Source organism: Dermacentor variabilis, chromosome 5 (genome assembly GCF_050947875.1).
Source record: "Dermacentor variabilis isolate Ectoservices chromosome 5, ASM5094787v1, whole genome shotgun sequence".
NCBI classification, from domain to species: Eukaryota; Metazoa; Arthropoda; class Arachnida; order Ixodida; family Ixodidae; genus Dermacentor; species Dermacentor variabilis.
In genome coordinates this window covers 48,130,837-48,145,397 of record NC_134572.1, presented here as the reverse complement: position 1 = coordinate 48,145,397, position 14,561 = coordinate 48,130,837, and the positions used below count along the sequence as shown (strand labels likewise).

The following is a 14,561-nucleotide window of genomic DNA, read 5'->3' as shown; positions in this document are numbered from 1 at the left end:
GTAAAGAAAGCCTTAGGAGCTATGCAAAGGGGGAAGGCAGCTGGGGAGGATCAGGTAAACGCAGATTTGTTGAAGGATGGTGGTCAGATTGTTCTAGAGAAACTGGCCACCCTGTATACGCAATGCCTCATAACCTCGAGCGTACCGGAACCTTGGAAGAACGCTAACATAATCCTAATCCATAAGAAAGGGGACGCCAAAGACTTGAAAAATTATAGACCGATCAGCTTACTGTCCGTTGCCTACAAAGTATTTACTAAGGTAATCGCAAATAGAATCAGGAACACCTTAGACTTCTGTCAACCAAAGGACCAGGCAGGATTCCGTAAAGGTCCTCAACAATAGACCATATTCACACTATCAATCAAGTGATAGAGAAATGTGCCGAATATAACCAACCCTTATATATAGCTTTCATTGATTACGAGAAAGCGTTTGATTCAGTCGAAACCTCAGCAGTCATGGAGGCATTACGGAATCAGGGTGTAGATGAGCCATATGTAAAGATACTGGGAGATATCTATAGCGGCTCCACAGCCACCGTAGTCCTCCACAAAGAAAGCAACAAAATCCCTATAAAGAAAGGCATCAGACAGGCAGATACGATATCTCCAATGCTATTCACAGCATGTTTACAGGAGGTATTCAGAGGCCTGGAGTGCGAAGAATTGGGGATAAAGTTGATGGAGAATACCTTAGCAACTTGCGATTCGCTGATGATATTGCCTTGCTTAGTAACTCAGGAGACCAATTGCAATGCATGCTCACTGACCTGGAGAGGCAAAGCAGAAGGGTGGGTCTGAAAATTAATCTGCAGAAAACTAAAGTATTGTTTAACAGTCTCGGAAGAGAACAGCAGTTTACGATAGGTAGCGAAGCACTGGAAGTGGTAAGGGAATACATCTACTTAGGGCAGGTAGTGACCACGGATCCGGATCATGAGACTGAAATAACCATAAGAATAAAAATGGGCTGGGGTGCGTTTGGCAGGCATTCTCAAATCATGAACAGCAGGTTGCCACTATCCCTCAAAAGGAAAGTGTATAACAGCTGTGTGTTACCAGTACTCAGATATGGGGCAGAAACCTGGAGGCTTACGAAAAGGGTTCTGCTTAAATTGAGGACGACGCAACGAGCTATTGAAAGAAGAATTATGGGTGTGACGTTAAGGGATAAGAAAAGAGCAGATTGGGTGAGGCAACAAACGCGGGTAAACGACATCTTAGTTGAAATCAAGAAAAAGAAATGGGCATGGGCCGGACATGTAATGAGGAGGGAAGACAACCGATGGTCACTAAGGGTTACGGACTGGATTCCAAGGGAAGGGATACGTAGCAGGGGGCGGCAGAAAGTTAGGTGGGCGGATTAGTACATGACCGGGGTAGTTGGAGAAGTATGGGAGAGGCCTTTGCCCTGCAGTGGGCGTAACTAGGCTGATGATATATATATATAATATATATATATATATATATAATATATATATATATATATATATATATATATATATATATATATATATGGGCATGTTCAGATAAGAACGGTAATCGAGGTCCCATGACCATTTTTTGTTTTTAATGAAATTTTTATATCTGATGGGCAAATGTGTCCACACAAAGGAATGAACCTTAGTTTTGCAAGAAACTTCGTAGTTTTCTCGGAAAAAAATCGTATGTCACAAGAGGTGGAGAACGTCGTTTTTGCCACTTCGCAAAGTTGCAAGTTTGGAGCCTCACTGCATGCACAATAAATTTTTCCCGCACATAAGTATTCTTTCGTTACTTTTTCGTAACATGTACTATACGAACAAATAAAAAAACAATTTTTAGCTGCGTCAATCTTCTAAATAAAAAATCGCAAACTTCGCTTCTGGAGCTATTCGGTGCAAAAAAGGCACTTTTCAGGGCAGCCTCAGGGCAAGATGCGTAAATATCTCCACACTTAATCTTTTTCTCAGTATTTTCCAGCTACTTTTACTCACTTTAGGCAAGTTTTGTAGTTTTACAATTAACACATATTTTTCCATATGGCCTCAAATTTGGCCGAAGATCAAAAACGTCAAAAAAGAAACAACTTTGACTTCCATTAAAAAAAAACATCATCGTCGAATTTCATTAAAATTTGCCTGAATAATCCTCAATAATCGTTAATTCTAAGGTACCAAAAAAGTGTTGCATTATATTGTTTTAAAGTATAAAAATGAATACAAAACTGAGTCCATGTTTTTGTTATCTAGAATTGTTTTTACTGCCTCTTAGAAATAGTAACTCTCAGAAATTTGTTTTAGCACTCACTGAACTTGGTTACATTTTATTTACCACAATATCCGAATGATCCTCAATGTTTGTAGAGCTTCTACTCGCTTGTTAGCGGCGTTCTTGATGCGTCAAAATGGGAATAAATTCGCGATTTCACCGGATGTCTCAAGAACGGGTTGGCGGCGGTCAAACGTTTTTTGTATTGCCTAATTTATCATCCTAAGCTACATTGGTATGTAATCAATTCTTTAAAAATATTAGATCATTTATCGGTGCTAAGAAAAGTATTTATATATAAAAATGAATATTAATGTGTTTCTGAAGCCGACGTGTCCGGACCTGCATCTGTTTACCTCTGTGTTCAATGGTTCTACAAAGCACTGTCAGGAGACGAAACGTCGTCTTCTGAGGGAGACAATTTATCTGCAAGGTTTTTAATCAGCAGGAGTTTTAATCGGGACACAATTTACAAATGGTATGCCGCTTTATCTGCAGAGTGCAATTCAGAAAATCGTAACAAGAAATAAAGGGCAGCAGTTGACTTCGGTATGCGCATAGTATATTGTCCAGCCCGAAGCACAAACCAGATCACAGTCTCTTCCATTCCAAAGCAGTGGCGGAGGCCACGTAGGATGCACTGCCTTCATTTGATTGAACGTACTTCCACATGTGGAGCGTCTGAACTCCCGGCACTTTCTTTGCCGTTTTCCATTCTTCCTTCTTCATTTCGCGAAAGTCTGCAAGCTCCCTCTGTCGGAGCTCCAGAATGGTGATGTTCTTTAGCGTTCCTTGAATTGCGTCCACGAACCCGCTGGCTGTTTGTATGGCCTCACTTGCAGGCTTCCGCAAGTTGTGGTGTGATGCTCGATGTTTCACAAGCCCACCAACGCTGTCGCAAGCATTTTTGCCGTGTCCAGTGGCCGCAAACATCCATTTCGTCTCTTGACATTCACTGCGTTGTAGCTCATGAAACTGATATTTATTCTTGAAGTGAGCGGGAGCCCCGTCGCTCACATGTGTTACCTTAGTGTAGATTGGCGCGTTGTCTTCGAGATGTGCTTTGATTTTCGACAGAGCCAAACACGCATGAGCTGAATCATGAGACATATCGTCGGAAATAACGGCGTAGCTCCGAGTCGATTTTCTTGACGTGATAACGCAGGTAAACATGGTGACCTGCTTCTTCTGCCAATGGTACGCTTGTACTGCGTCTGGAAGCACAACTGTCCAGTTTTCGGCGAAATCAAAATGCAATACAATTGCACCTCTCTCGCAGCTCTGTTTTTCTTCATGTATTGCTTTTGCTTGCACAGATCTGATATAGTTGTGGGGAATCCATTTCATGGCCATTCTTTGAAATTCTCTCATAAATGATGAAGCGGTCAGAGTTTTTTTTAACTAGCTCACCGTATTCCCATGAAGCAATCAACACCTCGTCCTCGCTGCTCATATCAAAATTTTCCAAAGTGAAAATGTCATCTTGTGGACAGTGCTCACAATTCCTGAGGAAACATGACGCAGTAGGTTCCTGGCATACGCAGAGACTCTGCATATCATCGGGAGAAAGCGACCTTCCGGAGGCGTTCTGCAGTCCCACGAGGCACAACTGAAAGTTTGCACAGCACACGCAAACACACACTTGCCACTGTGGCGAGCATTTCACCCACTTAGGACGCAAGGATATGAATTTTGTGAGGCAAACCTGGGAGGCAGGGTGAGCTTGCTTGTAGAGGCGGAATGATTCTCGCAAGGACCGCGTCATGAACCGTTTATGTACCCATTCCTTCTCTCCCTCCTTTTCGATTCTCACAACATCCTTTTTGTTCGGTGTCTGTCTAGAGCAATCGAGTTCATCCATAGTGTAATATTCTAAAATGGTGGTAATGTCTTCGTGTTGTAGCTTACATCTTGTATATCGCTCCTGTGTTGACCATACGCCTTCTCCATCCACCATCTTCTTCGATTTTTGAATAACGTACCTCGTTGCCTCTGGAATAACTTCCTGCACATATTTCACGGTTAGGTTGCGTGGTAGCAGTGTCAGCAGCTGGCAACGCTCTTGAAAGGACGTACACCTATTGTAGGCAGCATGTAGGTTGTCTTCCCAGCTGCTGCATTGCGCACACTTTTCTTGTGACGCACGCGAAGTCTCTGGGATATTATATGCTGCCTGTATCCCTGATCGTATTTTCTTCACCATAGCTCTTGCCACCTCTTCCTGTTTTCGCTTTGCATAGGAAAGTCTGAGGCGTGTTTTTAGAGCGCTCGGTGGCTTTATGGGCGAGATTTCGGAGGTAAGGCTGACACTGGAGTTTAAATTTTCTACGATTTCTTCTCAAGGGCGGAATTCTTCGAATGTTTCGGTTGACTCTGCCTGCATATTATCTATGTCTTCCTTGAACCGACGGTAACAATTCTGACAGATGAAGTCACTTTCTCGTACTCGGAGAGCTTCTTCGGGAAGTAGGACTTTTTTGAGAGCAGCGACATTGAGGGTCTTTACACTGCGAAAATTACGTCCTTTTTCAATTCTCTGTTTGTGCCTTTTTGAGTAGTTGGCACAAAACGTTCGCCGCGGAAATCTCTTCATGAATGCAAAAGCTCACCGCTTCCGAAGATTATCGTAGGACAGAAGAGCAGGTGACGGATGCAGGGCCCAGGGCTGCTTTTCCAAAAAAAGGAGATGGACAGATGGATGGATTTTTAACACAGGCTGCCCGCCGTCGACACTGACGCTGGTTCGGTCTGGCGTGCGAGCTGAGACTGGGATACCAAGTATGCTTGTCGTGGGAGCCTTCGAGCGCAGAGAGACCACGTGAGTACAGAAAACGACCCCACCGTCTATACCATGCCTGCAAAACGACACGCGAAACTCGAGATCCGGACAACATCCGCTCATCGGGCCTGTCTCGGTCGAAGGTCCAAGGCTAAGGTATAACTGCCAGGCGTTCGGTGCGTTGCGATGGAAAGATGATAGCGGCGGCTAAAGCCTCGGTGCGGTGGCGGCACACATGGTGCTATGAAATTCGGGGTCGCGCCGGGCGTTATATAGCTATAGGAGCGGCTGCCAAGCGCGGTTCATCCATGGAGCGGCGGCAGCTCGTTAAAGGCATCTTGAGAGTAGCGACGGGTGCAATAAATGTTTGCATAAACGACCACTAACCACACGTCATTAGAAGATAATGTTCTCAAATATGCTTACAGTAATTTAAGTCCCACTGTTAGAAGAGTACGAAAGCGAATAGGAGCTTTAGAACTTTGATTGTAAGAGAAAAAAAAACTTAAAAATTACATTTATGAACTCAGCAACTGTAACATTTAAAATTTACCCACAAAAAAAAAACAATACTAAATCCAGCTTCTCACGGTAGCGCATCCTAACAGAAAATACTGAGCAATCGTAGGGATTGAAATTATGAAGTCAGTTTTGTATTAATTTTCATACTTTAAAACAATATAATGCAACACTTTTTTGGTACACTAATATTATCGAGTATTGAGGATTATTCAGGCAAATTTTAATGAAATTCGATGATGATGATTTTTTTTAAATCGAAGGCAAAATTGTCACTTTTTTGACGTTTTTGATCTTTGGCCAAATTTGAGGCCATATGGAAAAATATGTGTTAATTGTAAAACTACAAAACTTGCCTAAAGTGAGTAAAAGTAGCTGGAAAATACTGAGAAAAAGATTAAGTGTGGAGATATTTACGCATCTTGCCCTGAGGCTGCCCTGAAAAGTGCCTTTTTTGCACCGAATAGCTCCAGAAGCGAAGTTTGCGATTTTTTATTTAGAAGATTGACGCAGCGAAAAATTGTTTTTTTATTTGTTTACATGTTACGAAAAAGTAACGAAAGAATACTTATGTGCGGGAAAAATTTATTGTGCATGCAGTGAGGCTCCAAACTTGCATACATGAAGAAAAACAGAGCTGCGAGAGAGGTGCAATTGTATTGCATTTTGATTTCGCCGAAAACTGGACAGTTGTGCTTCCAGACGCAGTACAAGCGTACCATTGGCAGAAGAAGCAGGTCACCGTGTTTACCTGCGTTATCACGTCAAGAAAATCGACTCGGAGCTACGCCGTTATTTCCGACGATATGTCTCATGATTCAGCTCATGCGTGTTTGGCTCTGTCGAAAATCAAAGCACATCTCGAAGACAACGCGCCAATATATATACACTAAGGTAACACATGTGAGCGACGGGGCTCCCGCTCACTTCAAGAATAAATATCAGTTTCATGAGCTACAACGCAGTGAATGTCAAGAGACGAAATGGATGTTTGCGGCCACTGGACACGGCAAAAATGCTTGCGACAGCGTTGGTGGGCTTGTGAAACATCGAGCATCACACCACAACTTGCGGAAGCCTGCAAGTGAGGCCATACAAACAGCCAGCGGGTTCGTGGACGCAATTCAAGGAACGCTAAAGAACATCACCATTCTGGAGCTCCGACAGAGGGAGCTTGCAGACTTTCGCGAAATGAAGAAGGAAGAATGGAAAACGGCAAAGAAAGTGCCGGGAGTTCAGACGCTCCACATGTGGAAGTACGTTCAATCAAATGAAGGCAGTGCATCCTACGTGGCCTCCACCACTGCTTTGGAATGGAAGAGACTGTGATCTGGTTTGTGCTTCGGGCTGGACAATATACTATGCGCATACCGAAGTCAACTGCTGCCCTTTATTTCTTGTTACGATTTTCTGAATTGCACTCTGCAGATAAAGCGGCATACCATTTGTAAATTGTGTCCCGATTAAAACTCCTGCTGATTAAAAACCTTGCAGATAAATTGTCCCCCTCAGAAGACGACGTTTCGTCTCCTGACAGTGCTTTGTAGAACCATTGAACACAGAGGTAAACAGGTGCAGGTCCGGACACGTCGGCTTCAGAAACACATTAATATTCATTTTTATATATAAATACTTTTCTTAGCACCGATAAATGATCTAATATTTTTAAAGAATTGATTACATACCAATGTAGCTTAGGATGATAAATTAGGCAATACAAAAAACGTTTGACCGCCGCCAACCCGTTCTTGAGACATCCGGTGAAATCGCGAATTTATTCCCATTTTGACGCATCAAGAACGCCGCTAACAAGCGAGTAGAAGCTCTACAAACATTGAGGATCATTCGGATATTGTGGTAAATAAAATGTAACCAAGTTCAGTGAGTGCTAAAACAAATTTCTGAGAGTTACTATTTCTAAGAGGCAGTAAAAACAATTCTAGATAACAAAAACATGGACTCAGTTTTGTATTCATTTTTATACTTTAAAACAATATAATGCAACACTTTTTGGTACCTTAGAATTAACGATTATTGAGGATTATTCAGGCAAATTTTAATGAAATTCGACGATGATGTTTTTTTTTAATGGAAGTCAAAGTTGTTTCTTTTTTGACGTTTTTGATCTTCGGCCAAATTTGAGGCCATATGGAAAAATATGTGTTAATTGTAAAACTACAAAACTTGCCTAAAGTGAGTAAAAGTAGCTGGAAAATACTGAGAAAAAGATTAAGTGTGGAGATATTTACGCATCTTGCCCTGAGGCTGCCCTGAAAAGTGCCTTTTTTGCACCGAATAGCTCCAGAAGCGAAGTTTGCGATTTTTTATTTAGAAGATTGACGCAGCTAAAAATTGTTTTTTTATTTGTTCGTATAGTACATGTTACGAAAAAGTAACGAAAGAATACTTATGTGCGGGAAAAATTTATTGTGCATGCAGTGAGGCTCCAAACTTGCAACTTTGCGAAGTGGCAAAAACGACGTTCTCCACCTCTTGTGACATACGATTTTTTTCTGAGAGAACTACGAAGTTTCTTGCAAAACTAAGGTTCATTCCTTTGTGTGGACACATTTGCCCATGAGATATAAAAATTTCATTGAAAACAAAAAATGGCCATGGGACCTCGATTACCGTTCTTATCTGAACATGCCCATATATATATATATATATATGGAAAACCGGTATGAAGTGTTCCGATCGAAATATTCAAAACGAACTTCCAGGTAGCCAAAGGCGGGAACTTGGAGAAAAGCACATGCAAGCTATTTGAGGCTATAGGGGATACACAACGTCTTCCAAGCGCGTTTGTTTCGGGTACGTAAACTTAGTAGCGACAAACATGTAAAGCAGTAAGCTGTTTATGTCTTACACGCGCAGAGCTCTCAAATCAACCCGAAAATCAAAATGATTAGCTTAGACATGAAGAAGTATTAACGTTATAGCAGAAAACAGAGCTCTGTTTGCGTACCCTCCCGGATTTCGCTGAATGTGACTACTGCAGCTGGGTGCTTCCGTGTCTCTCTTGCTGCATAGGTTTTCCTTTTTTCTTTGTTGCGATCCCGTATACATGAACACAAGTGTACAGGTGTAAATATCACAGTTTAGTAGATGTACTGCCGCATAGCTCACCTACAGAGCAACACTCATGGGATGTATCCGCTACATGTATGCCCAGCTGTGGTACCCATACACATGTATGGGTAGTCTTATCTTCCCAATTGTGAGGCAAACTGTGCATACATTCCTTCGAATCATGCATACAACCTGCCCAATAGGACACGTTTCGACAAAAAACAAGCACAAAGCAATCATCCGAACCACATCATGGATGATAAGTCGCTCTTGATAACAATTCGAAGAACGTCGTGCTTTCGCAAGCCTTTCCCGGTAAACGTTACTGTAGCGCAAGATACCGCTCCGACATCAGCTAGCGACGTGGGAGTGACGCCCCTAGCCTTTCGTATATGAAAGGAGAAACCTAGCAACTGACTTAAATGTCCTTGCAGCACCGCTATGGGCGGCGGCGTGATGTCAAAATTACTGTTACTGCCATTACTACATTTACTCTATATTTTACCATTACTACATTTACTCTAAAGCAATAAAGCATTGCCTACCCAACAACTTCGCTCGACATCCACTTTCGCAGGGACGGGACAGTCTACGCGTGCACGAATACGTTGCAATCTGCGCTGTAAGCGATCGAAAAACTATTCCCAAGTTATCTGATCAGAGCTGGCGACAAGAATTACGCGGTCGGAACCAATCACCTGATCGTAGCAGGTCGTAAACAGGTATTTTTTACGCGTGCACACGCGCTCATTTCCGAACAATATTGTTGCACATACACATAAAAGAGGGCGATAGGCATAAGGCCTGAAAAGCCCTACAAATTTACTGCTCCAATGCTACAATTAAAATGAAGGGTAGCAGCAAACATGAAGCTGCTGCACTTATCGCCTTCATACTGTAAGCTTGCGCGCTATTGAGATTGCAGCGCAGACAAAATATCGATGAATAAAGGAAACGCGTACTTTCATTGCTTATGCAGCTATTGCCAGAGTCTTGTGTCGTTTACCCCCTCAGTGTTCACTGTGTTGGTCGAAGTAGTAGCCGTCTGAGCCGTACCTGCGGCTGCGAAGGTCATTGCAAACAATCGAGCAAAAGTCAGTCAGAAGGCGCTCAGTGGCTGGTGCTGTCAGGTGAACAAATATGGCGACGCCCATGGGTGCGATGCTGTGAATGGTCTAGTAAATTGAATCGCTTGGTTTGGCTCTTTCTCCCATTGTCGTGGTTGGCCGCCGCCGGTTGTGACTGATGGTGGGTCGCCGCACTTGTGACACAAACGCACTGATTGTGAGGCCGCTTGTTTTCGTGTAGTCGAGTTGCGAGGAGGGGCGGGAAGAAAGGGTATGGGGATTGTTTCTTGCTCGTTTGTTGGTTAGTTCTTACGGGATATTCGCGTTTGACAACCGTCGTCTATGGTTTCTGCGCATATTTTTTTAACGGCTTCCAAAAGGATTGTTTCACATAGGAGCCGATTTCAGTATATACGTCGGAGCTACGTGCTTTATTTTTTTCGACTGGGAGTGCGGCGGGGTATGTATTTCTGAGACTGTATTGCTATCGCTGTATATACTCTTTAGCATTCCATGCGGCGGTGTTACTTCCACTGTGAGAAGCTTTTCAAACCATTTGATTAGCTGAATGATAAGCCAGGAATGTTTACTTTACTTGCCGCGAGCCCCATTTCACCTGCATGAATGTAGTCCTTTGCACTTCCCTTTCGAGATGTAAGCGCAGCCCAAAACAGTTTACAGAGACCGAAGCTTGGCATAAAGTGGAGGCAAAATGACAGGCTCCATTATTGATCTTTAAACGGAGCTCAGACGCAGCAAAAGTCCAACACACGTTGGCTCAGCTGTCTTCGAGCGCGATGTCTCCTGAAATGCAGTACTAGGCGTGATCCCTGTGTGCTGCGTGCTGATGTGGGGCATCGACACTGTATTTAGGCTTAGCGATAACCTTTGTTAGACGGTGAAAAGCGCTCACCTGAAAAATATAAACAAATACACGTGTCAATATTCGCCCTGGAGGGCATGTGAGACGATAAGAACGTAAGCTATTTTAATACAACTAACTTTGTGGGAAAGAGGACGGGTAGTAACGCAATACATGCTTTAACCTTGAACTAAGCTTAATTACAACAATATATTCTGATTTTCAGGTCGCTAGACCTAAATGGAAATACCCTTAGAAAAGGAGATTGAAAACTGGCTTGACTTTACAACAAAAAGAATAAGACGATTCAATGCCTAGGAAATGTGTATCTGAGCCACTAACCGAAAAAATAGCTCCATCCAACTAGGTGTACCATGCATAACGATGTTATATGCAATGAATTTCCTGTGAAGTCTTTGTACTATCTTTTTGTTGTATCTTCACAGTGTAGCATTTACTTAAATCAGCGTGGATCTGGCGTCAATGCAGTAATAGATTAACTAAACGTATGTCTATCCTCTATCCGCGTAACCATGCAACACACCGATTTGTGGTATTTTCTTGCTTTCCCTTGCGCCCGAGGAGTTGTTAGGTAGAGTAACAAGGCTCAGGTTGACCTTTGCCTTTTTCCTGCAAATAAACATCCTCTTCACGTCCGGCGAACAATACAGTTCTGATTTTGTTATGGCTGAACGCAGATAAAAGGGCATGCACTACTGAAGAGGAGAATGATTGCTTATCCTCTGGCTACACCCAGTGCTTTAAGGAGGACAGCGCACCTCTGTGCGCTTGCGGAGAAAATCAGCGCTTTGATGGGATAAAGTGTTCAGGTAAGAGTATATTTATCATTCGCATATATTCTGCAGAATCAGGTGATGTCACGAACACAGAAAAAGACAAGCAGATTGTGCAGACATATATGTAGCACAACAAAGACAACTCTATCATAACAATTTCGCGATGAGTAGCATATTATGTGAACTGCAGGACAAAGGCTCGGTATTACCTCCAAACACTCCTGTCACGCTACAGCCTATCCCATCCTTGACTAACAAGGAATTCCAATATTTCAAGGACGTTGCACGTCACATCATCGGGAAATCATAAACTTGTTTAACTATTCACAGTGCTGATAGAGGCTCAGGGTGGTCAGATACTACGTCCATAGTTGGGGACAACGTAAGAATGGCAAAGAAGCTCCGCTAATAAAAAGTCAGTGGACCTGCTCTTCACCTGTGAAAGAAAACTGAGCAGCTGAGCTGCGTGGACTCCAGCTGGTTCAGCTGGTGTCCGCTCACAGATTATAAAAACTTTGGCCGGCTAATCTGACTAACTATAAAATAAAATCGAGTTGTTTCTGTCTAAAATATTCGCTCTGGCTGAGCAGCGACGTCATGATGCCCTACCAAATGTGCCTAGACGTTCAGGTTTCATGCTGTGACCAGTGACATAAAGACCGATCTGTACAAAGAAAACAGGTCTTTGACACTCGCGAAATCATTTGAAGTCAGGTAAATGCACGGATCTAAGTGGATGGCACATATCTGAAGATATCGTTTTAGTTGGACAGCGTACATAAAACCTTGCAATTCCTAGGCTGTCAGAGATTATGTAGTGCAAGCGTGGTCAATAGATGTTAAGTTCAAGCCTGTATATAGTCTGTATTATTCCGGACTATTATGAATAACTAGGACTGCATGGCATCTCCTTTTCACGAAGAAGACACAAAATTCCCCTGCCACAGCTTATTCTACTCAGTTGTCTGCCACTTCAATGACATGGACATAATGGTTGTTGCCATTATGTTATTATGTTGTGTCTTTGTTACAGCTCATTGAAGTGGTTCGCATTGTTCCCAAACTTGTTAAGTACGTGCTCAGAGAGTCGTAGTAATTTCCTTACGTCTTACCTCGCATACTTTTGAAGTCTTGCGCGCATGTTAGAAAAAGTTATCTGCACTTCCTTTAATTCAGCTATACATTAACAGTGATTATTATGACGCTCAGCTCTTGGGCTCGAGTACTGGAAGTACAGACTCTCGTATTCTCAAGCCGTCCTTGGCCGGAAGTTGTTCCTCTCCTCCAGTGAGTTGCGTGCAGCGCCAGCCCTGTACCGAAGAAGACGATAATCTTCTCAATAATTTATGCGGAGTGTTAATGAAGAGCAGTGACACTTCAGTGGAATAATGGCGCTGCTGCAATCAATCTTTTGCAGCTGAGGTGGTGTGTTTGGTGAAGGGTCATTCCACAATGTGGGGATTAATCTTCACCACCAAGCCGGATGTGCCCTTCCTAAAAACGATGTTCATTACAGCCCTTCGTTATGGTGCTATAAAAATTCCACTAAAGTTCTCGGCACTTTCCTAGTCCTAAAAGTCAGTGGTGATTTTTATTGATGAAATAGCTGCCAAGTGGTAATCTATTTACGACGAGTGTTTTTCATTTTGTCGCGAATCAGTAGTGTATGGCGAATCAGCAAGAGCCGATGGACACTTCAGTGGCCCTCAGTTTCTAGAGCCCAAAACATGCCGAGGGCTATATGAGACACGCATAACGTGACCAGCAATTGTAGTGCATCAGATTGCCCGCGAAAGAATGTCGGTGGTTTCTCACTTAAGCTACCAAGGTTGTAATAAAGTGGTCGCTATAAGAAGTCGTAATCCTGATGTTTGATAGGCTTTCCTTTAAACGACAAAAGCAGTCACGCAACAATTAGCTCCGTCACAAACTGAAATTTCCATCTGCAATTGTGCTCTAAAAGCATAATTTCAGTATATCTTGAGGCCGATGATTAAATATTACCTAAACCACCATCCCGATATTTAAAACAAAACAAAAAAAAATACACTACAGGAATGGAGGCTTCTTTGAGTGGCTGCTAACGACCTAAGTTAGTTTTCAACTGCTTAAGGAAGCTTTACTCTTTTTTTTCTTTTTTTGGCTTTCTGCACGTTGGATGGGGCACCCTGTATATAGGTTTCTTCATGGTTTTTGTGTTTTCATAGCATTTAAGTTAGGTTAAAGGGACCCGTTCACACATCCACATATATCTCCCAAACTACGTCTGCTTCCACTTGATTTCCTGGCATGCGCTCTGAAATACGTTTGCCCTGAATTTCGCCATTTCTTGAGTTCCTCGTCAGGCGGCATAGAAAGTAGCGCATACCAAGCTTTTTAAACTGCAGTGTTAGTTGTGGTACTTGTCAAGAAACGGGTTCGGCAAAATACAAGAGGTTTTTTATTTATCTGACCGACTCAAAGCTGCTTGAATTCCCGGCCGCGGCGACCAGGATTTCCATTGGGGTGAAACGCAAAAACGCCCGTGTACGGCATATCGGGTGTAAATTATACAATCCCAGGTGGTCAAAATTAATCAGGAGTCCCCCACTACAGCAATCATGTAGCGGTGTTGACACCTAAAATACTACAATTTGATTTAATGCTTAAGCAGCACAAGGCTCAGGGTTCTCCTGACCAATATGTTCGACAAATTTTGCATAAACGTGTGCAATAAAAGACAATACACATAAAAAAATCTTACTTCGATCTCAATACCGAAATTATAGATAAAAACTTATCGGCGAAAGGCCGCAATGTCAAGGTTATATACACCCAGGTATTTTTTCATTGCAGGAGGAGTTGTTTGGCGTGGATAATTCGTCAACAGTTTATGTTTACCATCTTTTTTACAGGAACGTTTTTCCTTATTGAAATTAAATTGGAGATAGAAGAAAATCGGACAACTTACAGCACGGAAATACCGTGTCCGAATGCGGAAAAAATTGCGGAACTGGTGAGTACAATTTTAACTGAGGTCACACAGCATTTATAAAGGTCTGTTGAAGATTCCACTCACGGTGGGAATTGAGTTTACGCGAAGTATTTTGCAGGTAGCGGGTCATTCAGAATTCAGTGTTCTTCAAAACATCACCACGCGGTCGAAAATATTTTTCTAACGCAAGCTGTTGTACGTGTGACATAAGTGCGTGTGTGACGACAGCGGCAAGGGCG

The 14,561-nt window shown here is 42.7% G+C and overlaps 1 protein-coding gene and 1 pseudogene across 4 annotated transcripts in view; one reads left to right on the top strand and one right to left on the bottom strand.

Annotated features, from left to right (window-relative positions):
• LOC142582548 (uncharacterized) overlaps positions 1-14,561 on the top strand; it is a 75,410-nt gene that overhangs the window by 20,131 nt on the left and 40,718 nt on the right. For all 4 annotated transcript variants that reach the window (XM_075692394.1, XM_075692398.1, XM_075692396.1 and 1 more), the window contains exons 6-7: positions 11,250-11,381; positions 14,243-14,343. In XM_075692394.1, coding sequence (XP_075548509.1) covers positions 11,250-11,381; positions 14,243-14,343 — 233 coding nt within the window. The remainder of the gene's footprint in view (positions 1-11,249; positions 11,382-14,242; positions 14,344-14,561) is intronic.
• Positions 2,844-3,941, bottom strand: LOC142582087 (uncharacterized; annotated as a pseudogene).